This window comes from Bos javanicus, chromosome 15 (assembly GCF_032452875.1).
Source record: "Bos javanicus breed banteng chromosome 15, ARS-OSU_banteng_1.0, whole genome shotgun sequence".
Lineage (NCBI taxonomy): Eukaryota > Metazoa > Chordata > Mammalia > Artiodactyla > Bovidae > Bos > Bos javanicus.
The window spans coordinates 55,706,418-55,721,531 of record NC_083882.1 but is presented as its reverse complement, the minus strand read 5'-3'; the positions used below and the strand labels follow the sequence as shown (position 1 = coordinate 55,721,531).

The 15,114-nt window shown below is 39.3% G+C and overlaps 1 protein-coding gene across 5 annotated transcripts in view; it reads right to left on the bottom strand.

Moving 5' to 3' along the window:
• UVRAG (UV radiation resistance associated) overlaps positions 1–15,114 on the bottom strand; it is a 335,117-nt gene that overhangs the window by 43,990 nt on the left and 276,013 nt on the right. Inside the window, exon 14 of one of the 5 annotated variants that reach the window (XM_061380904.1) lies at positions 3,947–14,147. The exons of the other annotated variants lie outside the window; for them this stretch is intronic. Within the exon in view, the coding sequence (XP_061236888.1) occupies positions 13,971–14,147 (177 nt within the window). The 3' untranslated portion in view covers positions 3,947–13,970. Of the gene's footprint in view, positions 1–3,946; positions 14,148–15,114 lie in introns of those variants that run through there. 5 annotated transcript variants of the gene reach the window in all.

Below are 15,114 nucleotides of genomic sequence, written 5' to 3'. Positions count from 1 at the left end.
CACATGAGGTGGCCAAAGTACTGGAGTTTCAGCTTTAGCATCATTCCTTCCAAAGAAATCCCAGGGCTGATCTCCTTCAGAATGGACTGGTTGGATCTCCTTGCAGTCCAAGGGACTCGCAAGAGTCTTCTCCAACACCACAGTTCAAAAGCATCAATTCTTCCGCGCTCAGCCTTCTTCACAGTCCAATAGCAATTTTACTATAATATCTACTTCATGCCTTTTAAGGTTTTTTCTTTTGTGGCATTTTCCTGACCTCATTTGAATTGCATTAGAGTCCAAGCCCATGCATCCACTGTTTAGTCTCTTTGGTTGATCATAAATAAATGTAGCCTCAAAAAAAGAGAAGCAAAAACAAACAAACAAACAAACAAAAACCCTTCCAAATGTTAATGAAGTGTCAAGTGCACAGCGCCCCTCCAATTGGATAGATGCTCTTACTATCTGGTCTGGAACAATTCTGCTCATCTTTTGATCTCACAATTCATTTAACAGAAAGTATAATTAATTCACTGGATGTGTACTGAATATCTACTACAGGGAAGGTGTGCAACATATAATGGAATATTTCAACGTGACTCAGGCACGGATGTCACCCTGGGGAGGCTACCTCTTAAATGAATGATAACCAGGTAAACCTAGGGGGATAGTTATCTTTCAATGACAGCCTGAAGGGTGGGGCCATAGGCAGAATTTTAAGATGGCCTCTACCACCTTTAGCCCAGAGTTACACCCCTGGTCATTTTATGTTTATGGCAAAGGGATATCACCTGGGTAGGCCTAATTTGATCACACGAACCTTTAAAAGAAGACCGTTTTCTCTGGCTGGCAGCAGAAGAGAATGTTCTGAGAGATCTAAACTGTGAGAAGGGCTTGACAGGACATTACAGGTCAGAAGACAGAGGCGCTATGTGTGAAGGAATGTAGGCAGCATCCAGGAGCAGAAAGCCAGGAACTAAGCCCGCTCAGACCTACAGCTGCAAGGCACTGGACTCTGCCAACACTTAAATCAGTTTGGAAGTGGATTATTCCTAAGCGTCTCCAAGGAGAGCCCAGGCTGACCAACACCCTCGACTTTGGCCTTGTTGGCCCTCGAGCCAACATTTCTTTATAAACTAATCTCTAAACTTATGATACTTGTAAAGATACCAAAAGGATTTTTTAGGACTAGATGAAGTATTGCGAAGTTAAGTCTTGTTTTGGTAAATAAAAACAATTCTGTGGTATTTTCTGTATGCTAGGCTCTGTTTTGAGTACTACACAAATACTAATTCATTTAATCATCATCATAAGAACTGTAACAAAGCATCATCCCTGTATGACAGATGAGGACATTGAGACACAGACAGATTAAATAATTTGCTCCCATTGACCGTACACAATGCCTACAATAAGACTGTTAATGGCAGTGATCTATTTATTGTTCAATATGTGGCAACTAACATTATGCCAAGTGATGGTAATTAATCAACTTTGGGGGGATAATTAATAAACTTTTGAGTGCACATTGCAGGGGTAAAATCCAAATTTGCTTTTTGGTTTACAGAGAAATCTCTGTGGGAAAAACTTTCTTGAAGTACTGGGACCTACAGAAAAGGAGTTGAGCTAAGCTGGGTACAAAATGGTAGGAAAGAAGACAAATCAGTGGAGATGGGGGAAAGAATCTAAGTGACACAGGCAGTGAGTAAGTGTATTAGATGAGTATATGTGTAAAGGTATGTGTGTGTGGGGTGGTATCAATGGGAAGAGGAGCAGATTGGCCAAGGAATCATTTTATTTCATTTCACAATAGAGTCTGAACACATTTTTCTTCTTAACAAAGTACATTGAAAATAGTCTCTATAATGTGTTAATCATCTAAGCAGGCACGAACAATTCTGGACAACTGTCCAAAGAAAAATCAGCACAAATTTCAGACTGTATTAAAATTTGCATCAAGAGATTTGGTGAGAGCTCTACTTGCTGTTTAAATATTGCTCTCTGCACTATTAATTAATAATCTTTGAACAGGTTATAATATAAAACCACCCCCCTCAAATCAGTTAGCTGCTTCTAAGGATTATTCTAAGGTTATTAAACCACATGATCTTCTGTCTTCAAACTGCCACTTCCGTGTTAACGTCTGAGCTAACTTCCAAAACTCTTAAATCAAAAATAAGCTAATAAAACACCAATTTAAAATATGTGAAGCAGAAGAGGAGAGGAACTAAAAAGTGAAAAAGTCTTGGGTTGAACTCCAAGTTTGCACATTAACATCTCTGTGACCTTGAGCAAGTCACTTAACCCCTCTGAACTTCTGGTTCCTGACCTACGTAATACACACAACATTTGCTTCACAGGGTTATTGCATGGAATAAATAAAACCATGTATGTAAAACTCTCAACACAGTCTGTGGATTATAAGCATCTTAAATTGTTACTTCTCATCCCCTTTCCTCAATAGCTATTGCTAAGAACATTACTATTTTTTATACTTAACCATTAATGTTGCACCTTATTTTTATACTCCATTACTAGTTTTTCTTTCTAACTTCCTTTTGGTTAAGCCTGTGTGTTGTTATTTTTGATCTCAACTGAATCAGATGTGTCCTAAATGTAACACACTATAGCCTTAAAAGACAAGACTCATGAAAAAGAAAACATCCAAGATAAGCAAATATATTCACTATGTTTTGAGAATAAGAAATGCCAAAAGATTAAAGTAAGGGGACTGGAAAACTGGCAGAAACACAAAAGTAGGGTGACAGTGATAAGGTTAACAGGAATAAAGCATAAAACTATAGCAGGTAAAGGGCAGACTTACATTCTAAACCTAAGTCCACCAGTGGTGTGTCTGTATTTAATTATTTAACTAGTTATTTAATTATTACCTATTTGAGCTAGATATGAACTAGCTATAGTAATAATACCGGTCTCCTACTTTTTGTTCGACCTTTACAGTCTTATACGGGCACACAGAAGACAAGCAGCTGGAATCGTATGCATTCTGCCAGGAGGTACTGAACACCTTCTACGCACTAGGCCATGGGTTAAAAAGTTACAAAATAAAGAACAGGGAGTGCTTGCTTTTCAGGTAATAATAATATAGTAGAAAAGACATTTAAAAATCAGAAACAAAATATATTAAAGAATAATAAATATCAAATTAGAGAAAATTATAGGAACACAGAGGAAGAAGGCCTGACCAACTCTAGGGGAGATAGATCCACCTGGGAAAGAAGTGATAACCTATCCGGCCACACACTGCAAGCTGGATTTTATCAGGTGAAAGAGTACGGAAACAGTTCCAAAGGGAGGAAACTGCAGGCATAAAAGCACAGGAGCAAGAGAGAACATGGGAAAGACAGGGGATGATATTAGGGTAAAAACACAGTTACTATAGAAGTAGTGGCCTAGAATGGAAGATCTTAAGTGAGGTTCCAAGTTCTGAGTGCCCCAAAGAAATAGCCAGAATACCAGATGATGTGGCTAGGTAGGAGAAGGCAATGGCAATCCACTCCAGTACTCTTGCCTGGAAAATTCCATGAATGGAGGAGCCTGGTGGACTGCAGTCCATGGGGTCACTAAGAGTCAGACAGGATTGAGCAACTTCACTTTCACTTTTCAGGCATTGGAGAAGGAAATGGCAACCCACTCCAGTGTTCCTGCCTGGAGAATCCCAGGGACGGGGGAGCCTGGTGGGCTGCCGTCTATGGGGTCGCACAGAGTTGGACATGACTGAAGTGACTTAGCAGCAGCAGCAACAGTGGCTAGGTATGATAGTTGAACAGTTAAACTGCTCCAAAGCAAGATGATGGTTTTAAACAAGGAGGGAAAAGTAATGGTAATGAGAAATGGACAAATTACCCATCCCAACCTCCATCTTCATCACCTTCTGCTCCTGTGGAGTGTCAGAAAACAAGTCTCCAATGGAAGGGGCTCAGATTTCAGTTAAGACAAAGAAAAGGAAAGAGTTTTAGAGCTACTGGGGGTTTGCCAGGGGTGGTAAGCCCTGTCTCAAGGTGGCTGGAGGCTCCCACGCAGGTGAAGATGTTCTTGAGGTCTGTGGCGTAGTGCCAAAGGCTCCACTTGGATGGAGACTGTCCCACTGTTTTCAGCAGAACTGTGGAGAAAATCCTCCTCTCCAGTGACAGCTTCTGGAGCTCTCTCAAGCAGCTTAAATAGTTGACTAAAGGACAGGACTGTCTCAGGGGATCTGTAACCATCCTCAAGGTTCTAGTTTGTGGAATAGTTTGTTGTGGGCAAAGCGTGATACAAAGTTTACACCTAGAAGAGCCCTGGTCAGGCACAAAATCATATGGAGTTGAGCATAACCTTAGAAGGCACTTGCTTTTACCATTTCACAAAACAGTCCCATTTTCTACAACATCTCTGATAATTATTTAGCTCTAGTATATATACCTCTAATGACTAGACTTTTAATTCACTTCAAGCTTTTCATTTCACTATTGGGCAGTTTGATCTGATAGAAAATATTATTTCTCAAGGGAACTAAAAACTCCTTTCTGATTTCTTCTGATCCATCATCAAGGTTTAATTTTACTCCTTATTCCCCTGACGGCCTTTGAAACATAAAGATAGCAATCTTCTTCTCTTGGACATAGTCTTTACTTAACGTTCTTGACTTGTTTAGAGTAACAAACAAGTTACATGACAAGTATACTTGTTTAGAGTGTGTGTATATATATATATCTCATACATTTTTCCAAGTTTATCAATAACTTCCATTATGATTTTGATCTCTATCAGATCAAGCTGTTAAAAAGCCATATTAAATAAGCTTTACCAGAGAAGGGGGCCTTGCTTTCCCAATGGATCCGTGCTTTGTCTGTATCTCACTCAGTGCTGCAATATGTGAGAACACCAGCCTTTTAATTTTCTTGCTGAGGTGCCCCTATATCAAAACCTTCCCAGCCTCACTCCCATTGTGCTGCAGCCTTTCATGTGCTGGATAGTCCAAAACACCTGGAAGTACTTGCCAGTCTTTAAACAAGTCTCAGACTTGATTCTTTGACATAGCCATGCTTTTGTCATGCTATTCTTTCAGTCTGGAAGGTCTATCCTTCCAGGAAGGTCTCCATCTCTGGCTTATCTTTTAAAAGCTTATCCTCTCTTCAGATGTAGTCTAAATGTTATACACTGAAAAGCTTACCCTGATTGAACCAGTAAGAAGAAAAATGGGTATCATTTGGTCTTCAGCTTCCATGTGCTAGGTTCTTTAATATCGTATCTTATTTAAAGTTTATATACCCTCAAAATATTACAGATGCCCCTTGGTATCAGTAGGGGATTGGTTCCAAGAACCCTGAAGATACCAAAATCCAAAGATGCTCAAGTCCCTGCATGGGCCCACTGTTACCAGGGATGCCAAATCCATGGACGTGGTGGGCCAACTGTACTTAATCTTTGCTTCAAAGATGAAGATACAAGTTCAGAGGGTTAAGTAACTCCTAAAGATTACACAACTGATAAAACCAATAAAACTCTAGCCTATCTGATTTAAAGTTATGAATATCAAATAATGCTCTTCCCAAGATACTATTTCTGTGAAGTGTATATTATGGAAGAACATTAGGAGGGGCAGAACCAACTTTCTAACCTACTTCATTCTCTCTTTTCCCAGTCTAATGTATGAAGTTTCTCAGAGGGTAATAATACCTCATCAATTAACTTTGAGAAGCATGATGAGTATCTCCTAGGAAAACTGGAGAAAAGTGTTGGAAATTAGTGGAAATATCTCTGAATCTCTAGGTTTTGTGACCTTCTGGATTTTAATTCTTGGTCACAAAAGGAAAAATATTCATCAAAACCTGGTTGTGGCTTTGAGACATTCACTAGTTTTATTTGGATTCATTCTTCTACTGTTGGAAATAAAATCAAGCTGAATTCGGTTAAAATAAAAAATATTTTAAAGTTTGCTGGTTTCTTTTACCTTTATAAAAACTTTTCTCTACTTAAAAACTTTTGGGAACTTGTGGGTTAAGATGGCAGATTGAAACATGTACACTGACTTCTGCAACCTCCTGAAACTTCCATAAAGTGTCAGTAATGGGGTTTTCTATCTTTATGCTTCCTTTGTTTCTAATGAGAAGACAGTAATGTTTTAAATTATTATCCCCTGTATGTATTGTGCTTATATGTAAATACAGCAAAGAAAGAGCTGCAAAGATTATAACAGCAACAAAATTTTGGAAGTTGAAAAGCAGGATAGACAGATTTTTTAAAAGCTGAATTCTAAGCCAGAAGAGGGGGTTTGAGAGGCAATGTGAGCTATAATTCAGTAACAACCATAAGGCTCAGGAATTGGTGGCCCCTAAGTACTTCTTAAACTGGCAGTAAAAGTGGGGCTAAAAACAGAAAACTGAGTGATCATTTTGCAGTGTATACAAATACTGAGTCATTATGTTATGCACTGAAATTGATATAGTGTTATACGTCACTTATACCTCAATTGAAAAAAAAAAACAGGACAATTATATTTCCAGATCCCCTCTCAATTCCATAGACTGAGGCAACAAGCACTCTTACACCTTGGCAAATAAACTAGAATTTTAGATTTTGGAGAGGGAAACATCAACACAGGTAAGGGCAAAGGCACTGTGCTGCCAGCAAGGGGATTAAATGAAAGTGTGCATACTAGATGCGGAGGCCTGTAGCCCTCTTCCCTCCACTCTGCCTCCACAACACAGGCAAATACTTTACAGGTGGATACTGAAAGATCCTTGACAAGCCCAGAGGAAAGACCTAAGAAGGATGACATTCGGTATTCCCCAATGAAAAGAGCCCAGCAAGTGAACCTCAGAGTTAACAACACAAAGAGCTCCCAATGTTTTCTAGTCCTCTCCTCTTAAAAAGAAATATGCAATCAAGTATCATTAAACTTAAGAAGTGCCTCTAAGGCAAATGACAATATCAAGATCAAACTGAAAACAAAAATAAGAATAAATATTTCAAAAACCATTAATATGCTCAGATGGATAAAAGACGATACTACACACAGGATGCTATTCAGAGAAAAAAGAGTTCTTAGCAATTTAAAATATGAAAGTGAAATAGGAACAACAAAAAATAGATGGGCAAGATACAAAGTTAAGGGAATGTCTGAGGAGTTAAAATAAATGACTAAGAGATGGAAAACAGGAGAAAAGAGATAACATTAGAGGATCAGTGCGGAAGATCTATTACCTAAATACAACAGTAGTCTAGAAACAGAAAATAAAGAATAAATCATCAATGAAATAATTCAAAGAAACTTCCCAGAACTCAATGACTTGAATTTTCAGACTAAAAGGATTCACTGAGTACCCAGCACAATGGATAAAAATAAACTCAAGGGCCCATCAGCCTGAAATTTTAAAACACTGAGGACAAGAGGTTTTCTACAGATTTCCAGAAAGGAAACAAAGCAAAGCAAAACAAAGTATATAGATCACATTAAAAAAAAGGGGGGTGGGGGAGTCAAATATCTTTAGGCTAATCAAATACAAAAACCAAACATCAAAAGTAATACTGGAAGCTAAAATATAATGGAGCACTGACTTGAAAATTCTTTAAAATATATGTTGTTGTTAGGTCGCTAAGCTGTGTTCAGCTCTATGGAACCCCATGGATGGCAGCACGCCAGGCTTCCCTGTCCTTCACTATCTCCCAAAGGTTGCTCAAACTCCTGTTCATTGAGTCGGTGTTGCTATTTTATATACCTATGTAGGAAAAGGAGTACGTCAAGGCTGTATATTGTCACCCTGCTTATTTAACTTCTATGCAGAGTACATCATGAGAAACGCTGGGCTGGAGGAAGCACAAGCTGGAATCAAGATTGCTGGGAGAAATATCAATAACCTCAGATATGCAGATGACACCACCCTTATGGCAGAAAGTGAAGAGGAACTAGAAGCCTCTTGATGAAAGTTAAAGAGGAGAGTGAAAAAGTTGGCTTAAGGCTCAACATTCAGAAAACGAAGATCATGGCATCTGGTCCCATCACTTCATGGGAAATAGATGGGGAAACAGTGGAAACAGTGTCAGACTTTCTTTTTCTGGGCTCCAAAATCACGGCAGATGGTGACTGCAGCCATGAAATTAAAAGACGCTTACTCCTTGGAAGGAAAGTTATGACCAACCTAGATAGCACATTGAAAAGCAGAGACGTTACTTTGCCAACAAAGGTCCGTCTAGTCAAGGCTATGGTTTTTCCAGTAGTCATGTATGGATGTGAGAGTTGGACTGTGAAGAAAGCTAAGCACCGACGAATTGATGCTTTTGAACTGTGGTGTTGGAGAAGACTCTTGAGAGTCCCTTGGACTGCAAGGAGATCCAACCAGTCCATTCTAAAGGAGATCAGTCCTGGGTATTCTTTGGAAGGAATGATGCTAAAGCTGAAACTCCAGTACTTTGGCCACCTCATGCGAAGAGTTGACTCATTGGAAAAGACTCTGATGCTGGGAGGGATTAGGGGCAGGAGGAGAAGGGGATGACAGAGGATGAGATGGCTGGATGGCATCACCGACTCGATGGACCTGAGTTTGAGTGAACTCTGGGAGTTGGTGATGGACAGGGAGGCCTGGCATGCTGTAATTCATGCGGTCGCAAGAGTCGGACACGACTGAGCGACTGAACTGAACTGATAGGTATATAAAAAAAAAAAAAATATATATATATATATAATATTTCCAGCTTATTTCATACCAAATAAAAAAAGAATAAAGATATTTTCAGTTTTACAAAGTCACCAAAATTTACCTCCATACATCCTTTCTCAGGAAGCTAAAGGAAGACATTTGTCAACAAAACGAGAGTAACCTGAGAAAGAAGAAGACATGGAATCCATTCAGAAAATGAATTTCAACACAAGAGAAGTGATGGGAATCCTGAGGATTTTAGGTAAGGCAAAGAGAACAGAGCAGGTCAGACTGGAGCAGGAGAGATTTCCAAAGATTAAATTGACTGAAAATCTGACAAGCCACTGACTGTACATCTGACATGTCTGAACATCTTGAGAGGAGATTTAGATAACTGGTGGAGAGTTTGGGGTAGAATTAGGTATAAACATATTGAAAACTAATCAAAGTAAAAATAAGAGAATCATAAACTTCAAAGAAAACAAAAAAATATTAGGTAGAGAAAAAGTAATCATAGTATGCTGCTGCTAAGTCACTTCAGTCGTGTCCAACTCTGTGCGACCCCATAGACGGCAGCCCACCAGGCTCCCCCGTCCCTGGGATTCTCCTGGCAAGAACACTGGAGTGGGTTGCCATTTCCTTCTCCAATGCAGGAAAGTGAAAAGTGAAAGTGAAGTCGCTCAGTCATGTCTTCGCAACCCCATCAACTGCAGCCCACCAGGCTCCTCCGTCTGTGGGATTTTCCAGGCAAGAGTACTGGAGTGGGGTGCCATTGCCTTCTCTGAATCATAGTATACTGTATGTCTTATCTATGAGGGAACTTTATATAGAACTGGTAGTTTAAATACGAACCCATATTGGTAGAATGGAATATGCCTGCAGTAAAGATGTGGTGAAAGGGAGCTAGACTATCATCCTCTACTGAAGGAATTACTGATAATCTTAAAACCCAATAAGAAGCGATATTGTCAGGTTATTTAGTGACTTGGAGGTAAGTGTCCCCAGTTGCTCAGATGGTGAAGACTCGGATTCAATCCCTGGGTTGGGAAGATCCTCTGCAGAAGGGAATGGCAACCCACTCCAGTATTCTTGCCTGGAGAATTCCATGGACAGAGAAGCTTGGCGGGCTATAGTCCATGGGGGTCACAAAGAGTTGGACACGACTAAGAGACTAACACACATAAGACAGAATCTGTTCAAATTACTAAAGTAGTTTCCTTTAAGGTACAGGGAAAAATACTGTTTCATAATAAACCTTAAGGAACTATTTGACTCGCTAAACTAGCAGCATGTGTAACTTTTATACAACTAAAAACTGTATTAATGGGCCAGAACTCCAGGGTTGAGTTATCTGAAGACACAATCCCTTCCCTTCTCTTTTCAGAGCTTCAAATGGTATCACATCACACATCCTGGTGAGCTGGTAACAATCTGTCCTGTATTGCCATTTTAAGTGCACTAGTTGAATTACACACAAGGTCAGTAATTTACTATTGCATCTGAAATGATTAAATAAAAATGTCAGTGAAAGACAAAAGATTAGAAAATTCTGATTAACACTTGGAAAACATTTGTCAGCTTTCTGTTTGACTAGAAGAGAAAAAGGTACTCAATAACCTCTAACTTCTTACCAAAGGAAAATGCTCTCTCATTGTATAACTTCTCTTTAATCTCACTCCACTTCTCAAAGCCCTGCATTATCGTCCTAGACACATGCAAAGCCCAGCACATTTATAAGAAGTGAAGACACTAATTTCATTTGATACTAATGTGTACCCCGCTCTCCTTTCAAATGGCAGGCTTTTCCTTTTAGTGTTGAATTTTCATTCCTTAATTCCCAGAGGAGGGTCACTGATGCTTTCTGTCTTCCAGGCACAAACCTTTGCTCAGTCCATTTTTGGTGCTAGACACTGTGTTGGGATAAAGGGATGAGTAAATTTTGGTCTCTCATCCTTAACAGAGTTTATTAGTCTAGTAGGGAACATCTACATATACAATAAATGACAACAGACATGTAAAAATACTAATATATTTGACTGAGGCTTTGTTTTGTCTTTTGGCCAGGCTACACAGCTTGTAGGATCTTGGTTCCCCGACCAGGGATGGAACCTGGGCCCACAGCAGTGAAAGCACCCAGTCCTAACTACTGGACTGCGAGGCAAGTTCCAAATGAGTATTTTTTTTTTTTAAGTTGAGCAGGGAAAGTAGAAGATGAATAATAACTCTATTCAGGAAGGTAAAGAAAGGCTTATAGTAGGAAAGACCACGGAACTGTACAGTGGAGACCGAATGGGAATTTAGCACATGAGTGACAGGGGGAGGTATCAAGTAAAGAGGGTAAAAGGGGACTTAAAAAAAAGCAGAAGCAGAAGGTGGGCCTCACCTCAGTGAAGTAGTTCAGCTTTCCTGGCATAAAGGGCCAGTGGCAGGGGTTTTGGGGTAAGTGGCAGCAGAAGGTGAGGCTGAAAAGGGAGGAAGAAGACAGATCATGTGAAGCCTTTGGCATGCTGAAATGTCTGTTTTTGAGGGGGAAGGGTTGTGGGAAGGTAACCTCGGGAAATGATTTGAAGGTTTTAAGAAGGTGGTTGACATGGACAGATCTGCAAGGCTTGCCCCCACCCCCTAACCTCCACACACATTGTTTTTTCATTATAAAAGTGCTTACTTGAAGACCAAGTATTTGAGCAGGGGCTCTACCGTGGAGGCAACAGAGAATCACTTAACAAAAGTCAGCCATTGGTGACCACACTAAAATGGTGTGACCAACGCCATTACTGACCTACAAACTTTAACAAACACCAAGTAATATCAGAGTTCAGAGGAGAGTACTGGACTGAGCCAGGCCCACTATAGTGACCATGTACTCAATAGCATAGAAATGAATTTATTCTGTCCACTTCAAGGACTGAAAGATCAAATATAATCATGTACATAAAAAAATCTTCTGATAAAGTATCCCAATCCTTCATGTATAAACTGTATGACTTTGGGTAAAGTGTTTACGTTTTCTGAGCTCCAAAATCTTCGTTTGTCAAGTGGGGACAAGGCCATCTATCTCATAGAGTGCTTGTCTGACATACGATATTTGTAATAGTATCTGAGTCATTTACATGGGCTTAGGAAATGTCATTGGTCAGTTACACAGTCAGTAAGTATTCACTGAGGACATGAAGCGTACAGCACCCTGACTAGTCAGAATCCCCAGGAAAAATAAGCAAAATTGGAGCAAAAATTTAAAACCACCACCAAACTGTTCACGATCAAGTCAACTTGAGAACACAGCAACCAGTATCTATTAAGTTTAAAGATTTCTCCAGAATCTCATGCAGGAATTAACCAAGAATAAGTTGGACTTTCTCACTGGCATTCCTATATACCCACACACATGCACAAGCATGTGTGCGTGTGTGTGCAGAAACATTAGGACTCACTAAGGAAAAATAAATCTCTCACAGTTGAAAATTAAGGAACTGCACAGGCAGCAAATCTCTGGGTGAAGGTGATGCAGTGGGTTATACAAGCCAATAATTTATGTTAGGGCTTCACAAAATGTTAGACACCAGGAAAGGAACCAAAATAAGTCAAATTACATCAATAAAAAGGTATGACTAGCTGTGCTGCCTGGGTTATATGCTCTATCTTGCTATAAACAGAAATGGCTAGAATTTGGATGACTGACTAAACAGAGCAATAATAAAAACAAAGCACGTTGTAATAGCTGCCACTAGATCCACAACCTTGGGGATCAATGAAATAATGCCTGTTGCCTTATATACACAATCTTGTGGGTTTTGTGTTTTGGGGAAAAGTAAGTTCAGATCATTTCTAAACCAGCAATTTGTCTGCCGAGGTTTTGCTAAGTCTGTTATGGTTACGATAAAATATGATCTTTCATATTAAATCACTTATGACCTTGGCAAAATATTACTTTATATTAACCGACTCTTGGGACACTTTAATTTTATGAAACATGCACTTTAGTTTTTAAAAGCATGAAGGCAAAACTAGATATTCCTAGTCTACTACATCATGTTAACACATCGTCAAAGACCTGGGAATACATAGAAAAAAAACACACTAAATCTCCATCTAATTAGTTTCAATATGAAAGTGTGTGTATGTGTGTGAATATGAAAGGATGCCTGCAACTAAAAATAATATGCAGCTAATATTTTAAATCCTTAAACATACAAGGAAAAGGTCTGATTGACTTCCTGGATTCATGTCTCGGTGCCCAACATCATCCCATGGAAGAAGGTTACCAAAGTGAAAGGTTGTGGGAAAACTCAACACCCACTTTAGGGCAGAGGTCAGCAGCTTTACAGATGTGTGATGACAAGTATTTCTGGTATACATGGTGAAATGAACCAAAGAAAGATTATAACTCATGCATTTAGATATGGCATCCACAGTTCAAAAATGTGTCTAATATTGTTCCAGTAACAGGCTCAAATCTTAAATTGCAAATTTGTAACTAGGAGATCAAGTCACCTCTGCATTACTGAGGGAACAGGACTTGGAGTTCCCTGGAACTGTGAGGGAAGGCAGATTTTGGTGGAGCATCACAACTTGGGGGCTCGCAAGGCTGTAACAGAGCAGAGTGAGAACACTGGACAGTAGTAGGCACACGGTATCTCGAGGGGGCGGAAGCTCGATGAGTATTTGCTGGTAAGAGTTAGGCAAGGGGCCTAGAAATGTGACAGTGACAAACCTGCCTACTTTGATATTTGATCACAGGCCCTGACAAATGCTAACAGTGCTACTGGCTTTCACTGACATAAGTAACATGAGTTACCAGGGCCCAGCTTCCAGTGAGTTCCTCTTTAGCAGACAAGCAGAAATAGGTATAATGAAGTTGTATATACGGTGAAAAAGAAAATCTGATTTTTAAAAGGATATTACATTTTGGTTATATTTGACTAAAGTCCAACACTATTCAAAGTGCCAATACGCAATAAATAAGGGGCTTGTGGTGGAATTTAACTAAACACACTGCTTCCTTACTTGTCTTGATATGAAAAAAAATTTGCATTTGAACTAAGTAGTGTGTTTATTGACATCATTGACTTACATCTGGTATAAGCTCCTTATTTTGCTGCTAGTAACATACTGGTCTGTAGAACACACCTTGAGTAGTACTAATATAGACAACATCAGCACATTTGCTACTCTAACGATGTTCTTCTATGGAAAGTAAGTTAGAAAACCATCACATTCTAGACAGCAGAAAAAGAACTAATATTTATTAAGTATTATCATGTCCCAAGGTTTTAAAATACATTATTTAACCTTATTTAACCTTTACAATAACACTGTATTGACAGTATTACATTCTGAACTGAGGTGTTAAACTTATTTGAAGTCATGTAAGTCATAAAATGCGTCCCTTAGATCTTCTGCAGCAGGGAATACATATGAAGGCTGATGGCTCCAGCTACTGCACCTCTGGATCCTCGATGCATTCATGCCAAACTTCATACAGGCTGCTCCAAGCCCATGACATGCACAGCAATGTTGCTGAGGTAGGCCCTATAGGGTAAAACATGGGACTCTTCCAGTGAGCAGCTTTGGCTTGAGTATTTCACATCAACTTAGACCTGAGTTGTAGTCCAAGAGTTTTCCAACTCAGCTCTCCTTCCTTCCTTCCTTCTTCTACAAGTATCATATCTGTACTGCAGTCTGAAGGCTCTTCTCACCTTCCTCTGCTCCTTCTTTCAATAAATCATTTCTCCCTCTAATTCCCTCTTGAAGTCTGCTTCTTATTAAACCCAAACTAATGCAGCACCAGTAAACGTGGGTACTAGTACTGAACCATGTGATTATTTGGGGGAAAGAGAATGTTAGTACAGATTTAAATATAATGCGTCTAAGATACTGTGTTTTACTCACCATAGAGGAAGTCTGATGTAAGGAGCAAATTAAAAAGGCTGCACTACCTAACCTTCTCTTTCTGCACCTGGGGTAACAGACTAAGAGTGAGGACCAAAGGCAGATGGTAATAACGCCGTCAGTAGTGAGACGAACAGGAGTGTGTGTGCTAACGGATCTGCCAAACTGCTACTTTTTGGCGTTATTCATTTCATGTTACCAGCTTTGAAATAACAGTAATAGCAAAAACTCAAAGCAAAACAAAAAGGTACCAGCTGCTGCTGTAGGCCTTGAAGGCAGTAGTTTATGGATTTCTCAAATGGAAAGTCATATTAGCAACTTTGCCAAATGTCTCAAATGCAAGTGCTAATGAATGGAAATGAAGAGAGATTTATGGAGTATCTATTTTGGTTAAGGGAATTCACCATAGTTAGATTTTATACACATGTGGACTGTTTTTCATACAGGGCATCTACTTTTATACCCACCAGAGCCTAGAACAGTACATTCAATTAGTACTTTATGACTGGCATATTCAACAGGGACATATACTCTTGAGTTTCAAATTAAAATTAGAAAACCAAGATAACTTAAAGATAAATTATAGGGAAACTAAGATAATATACTT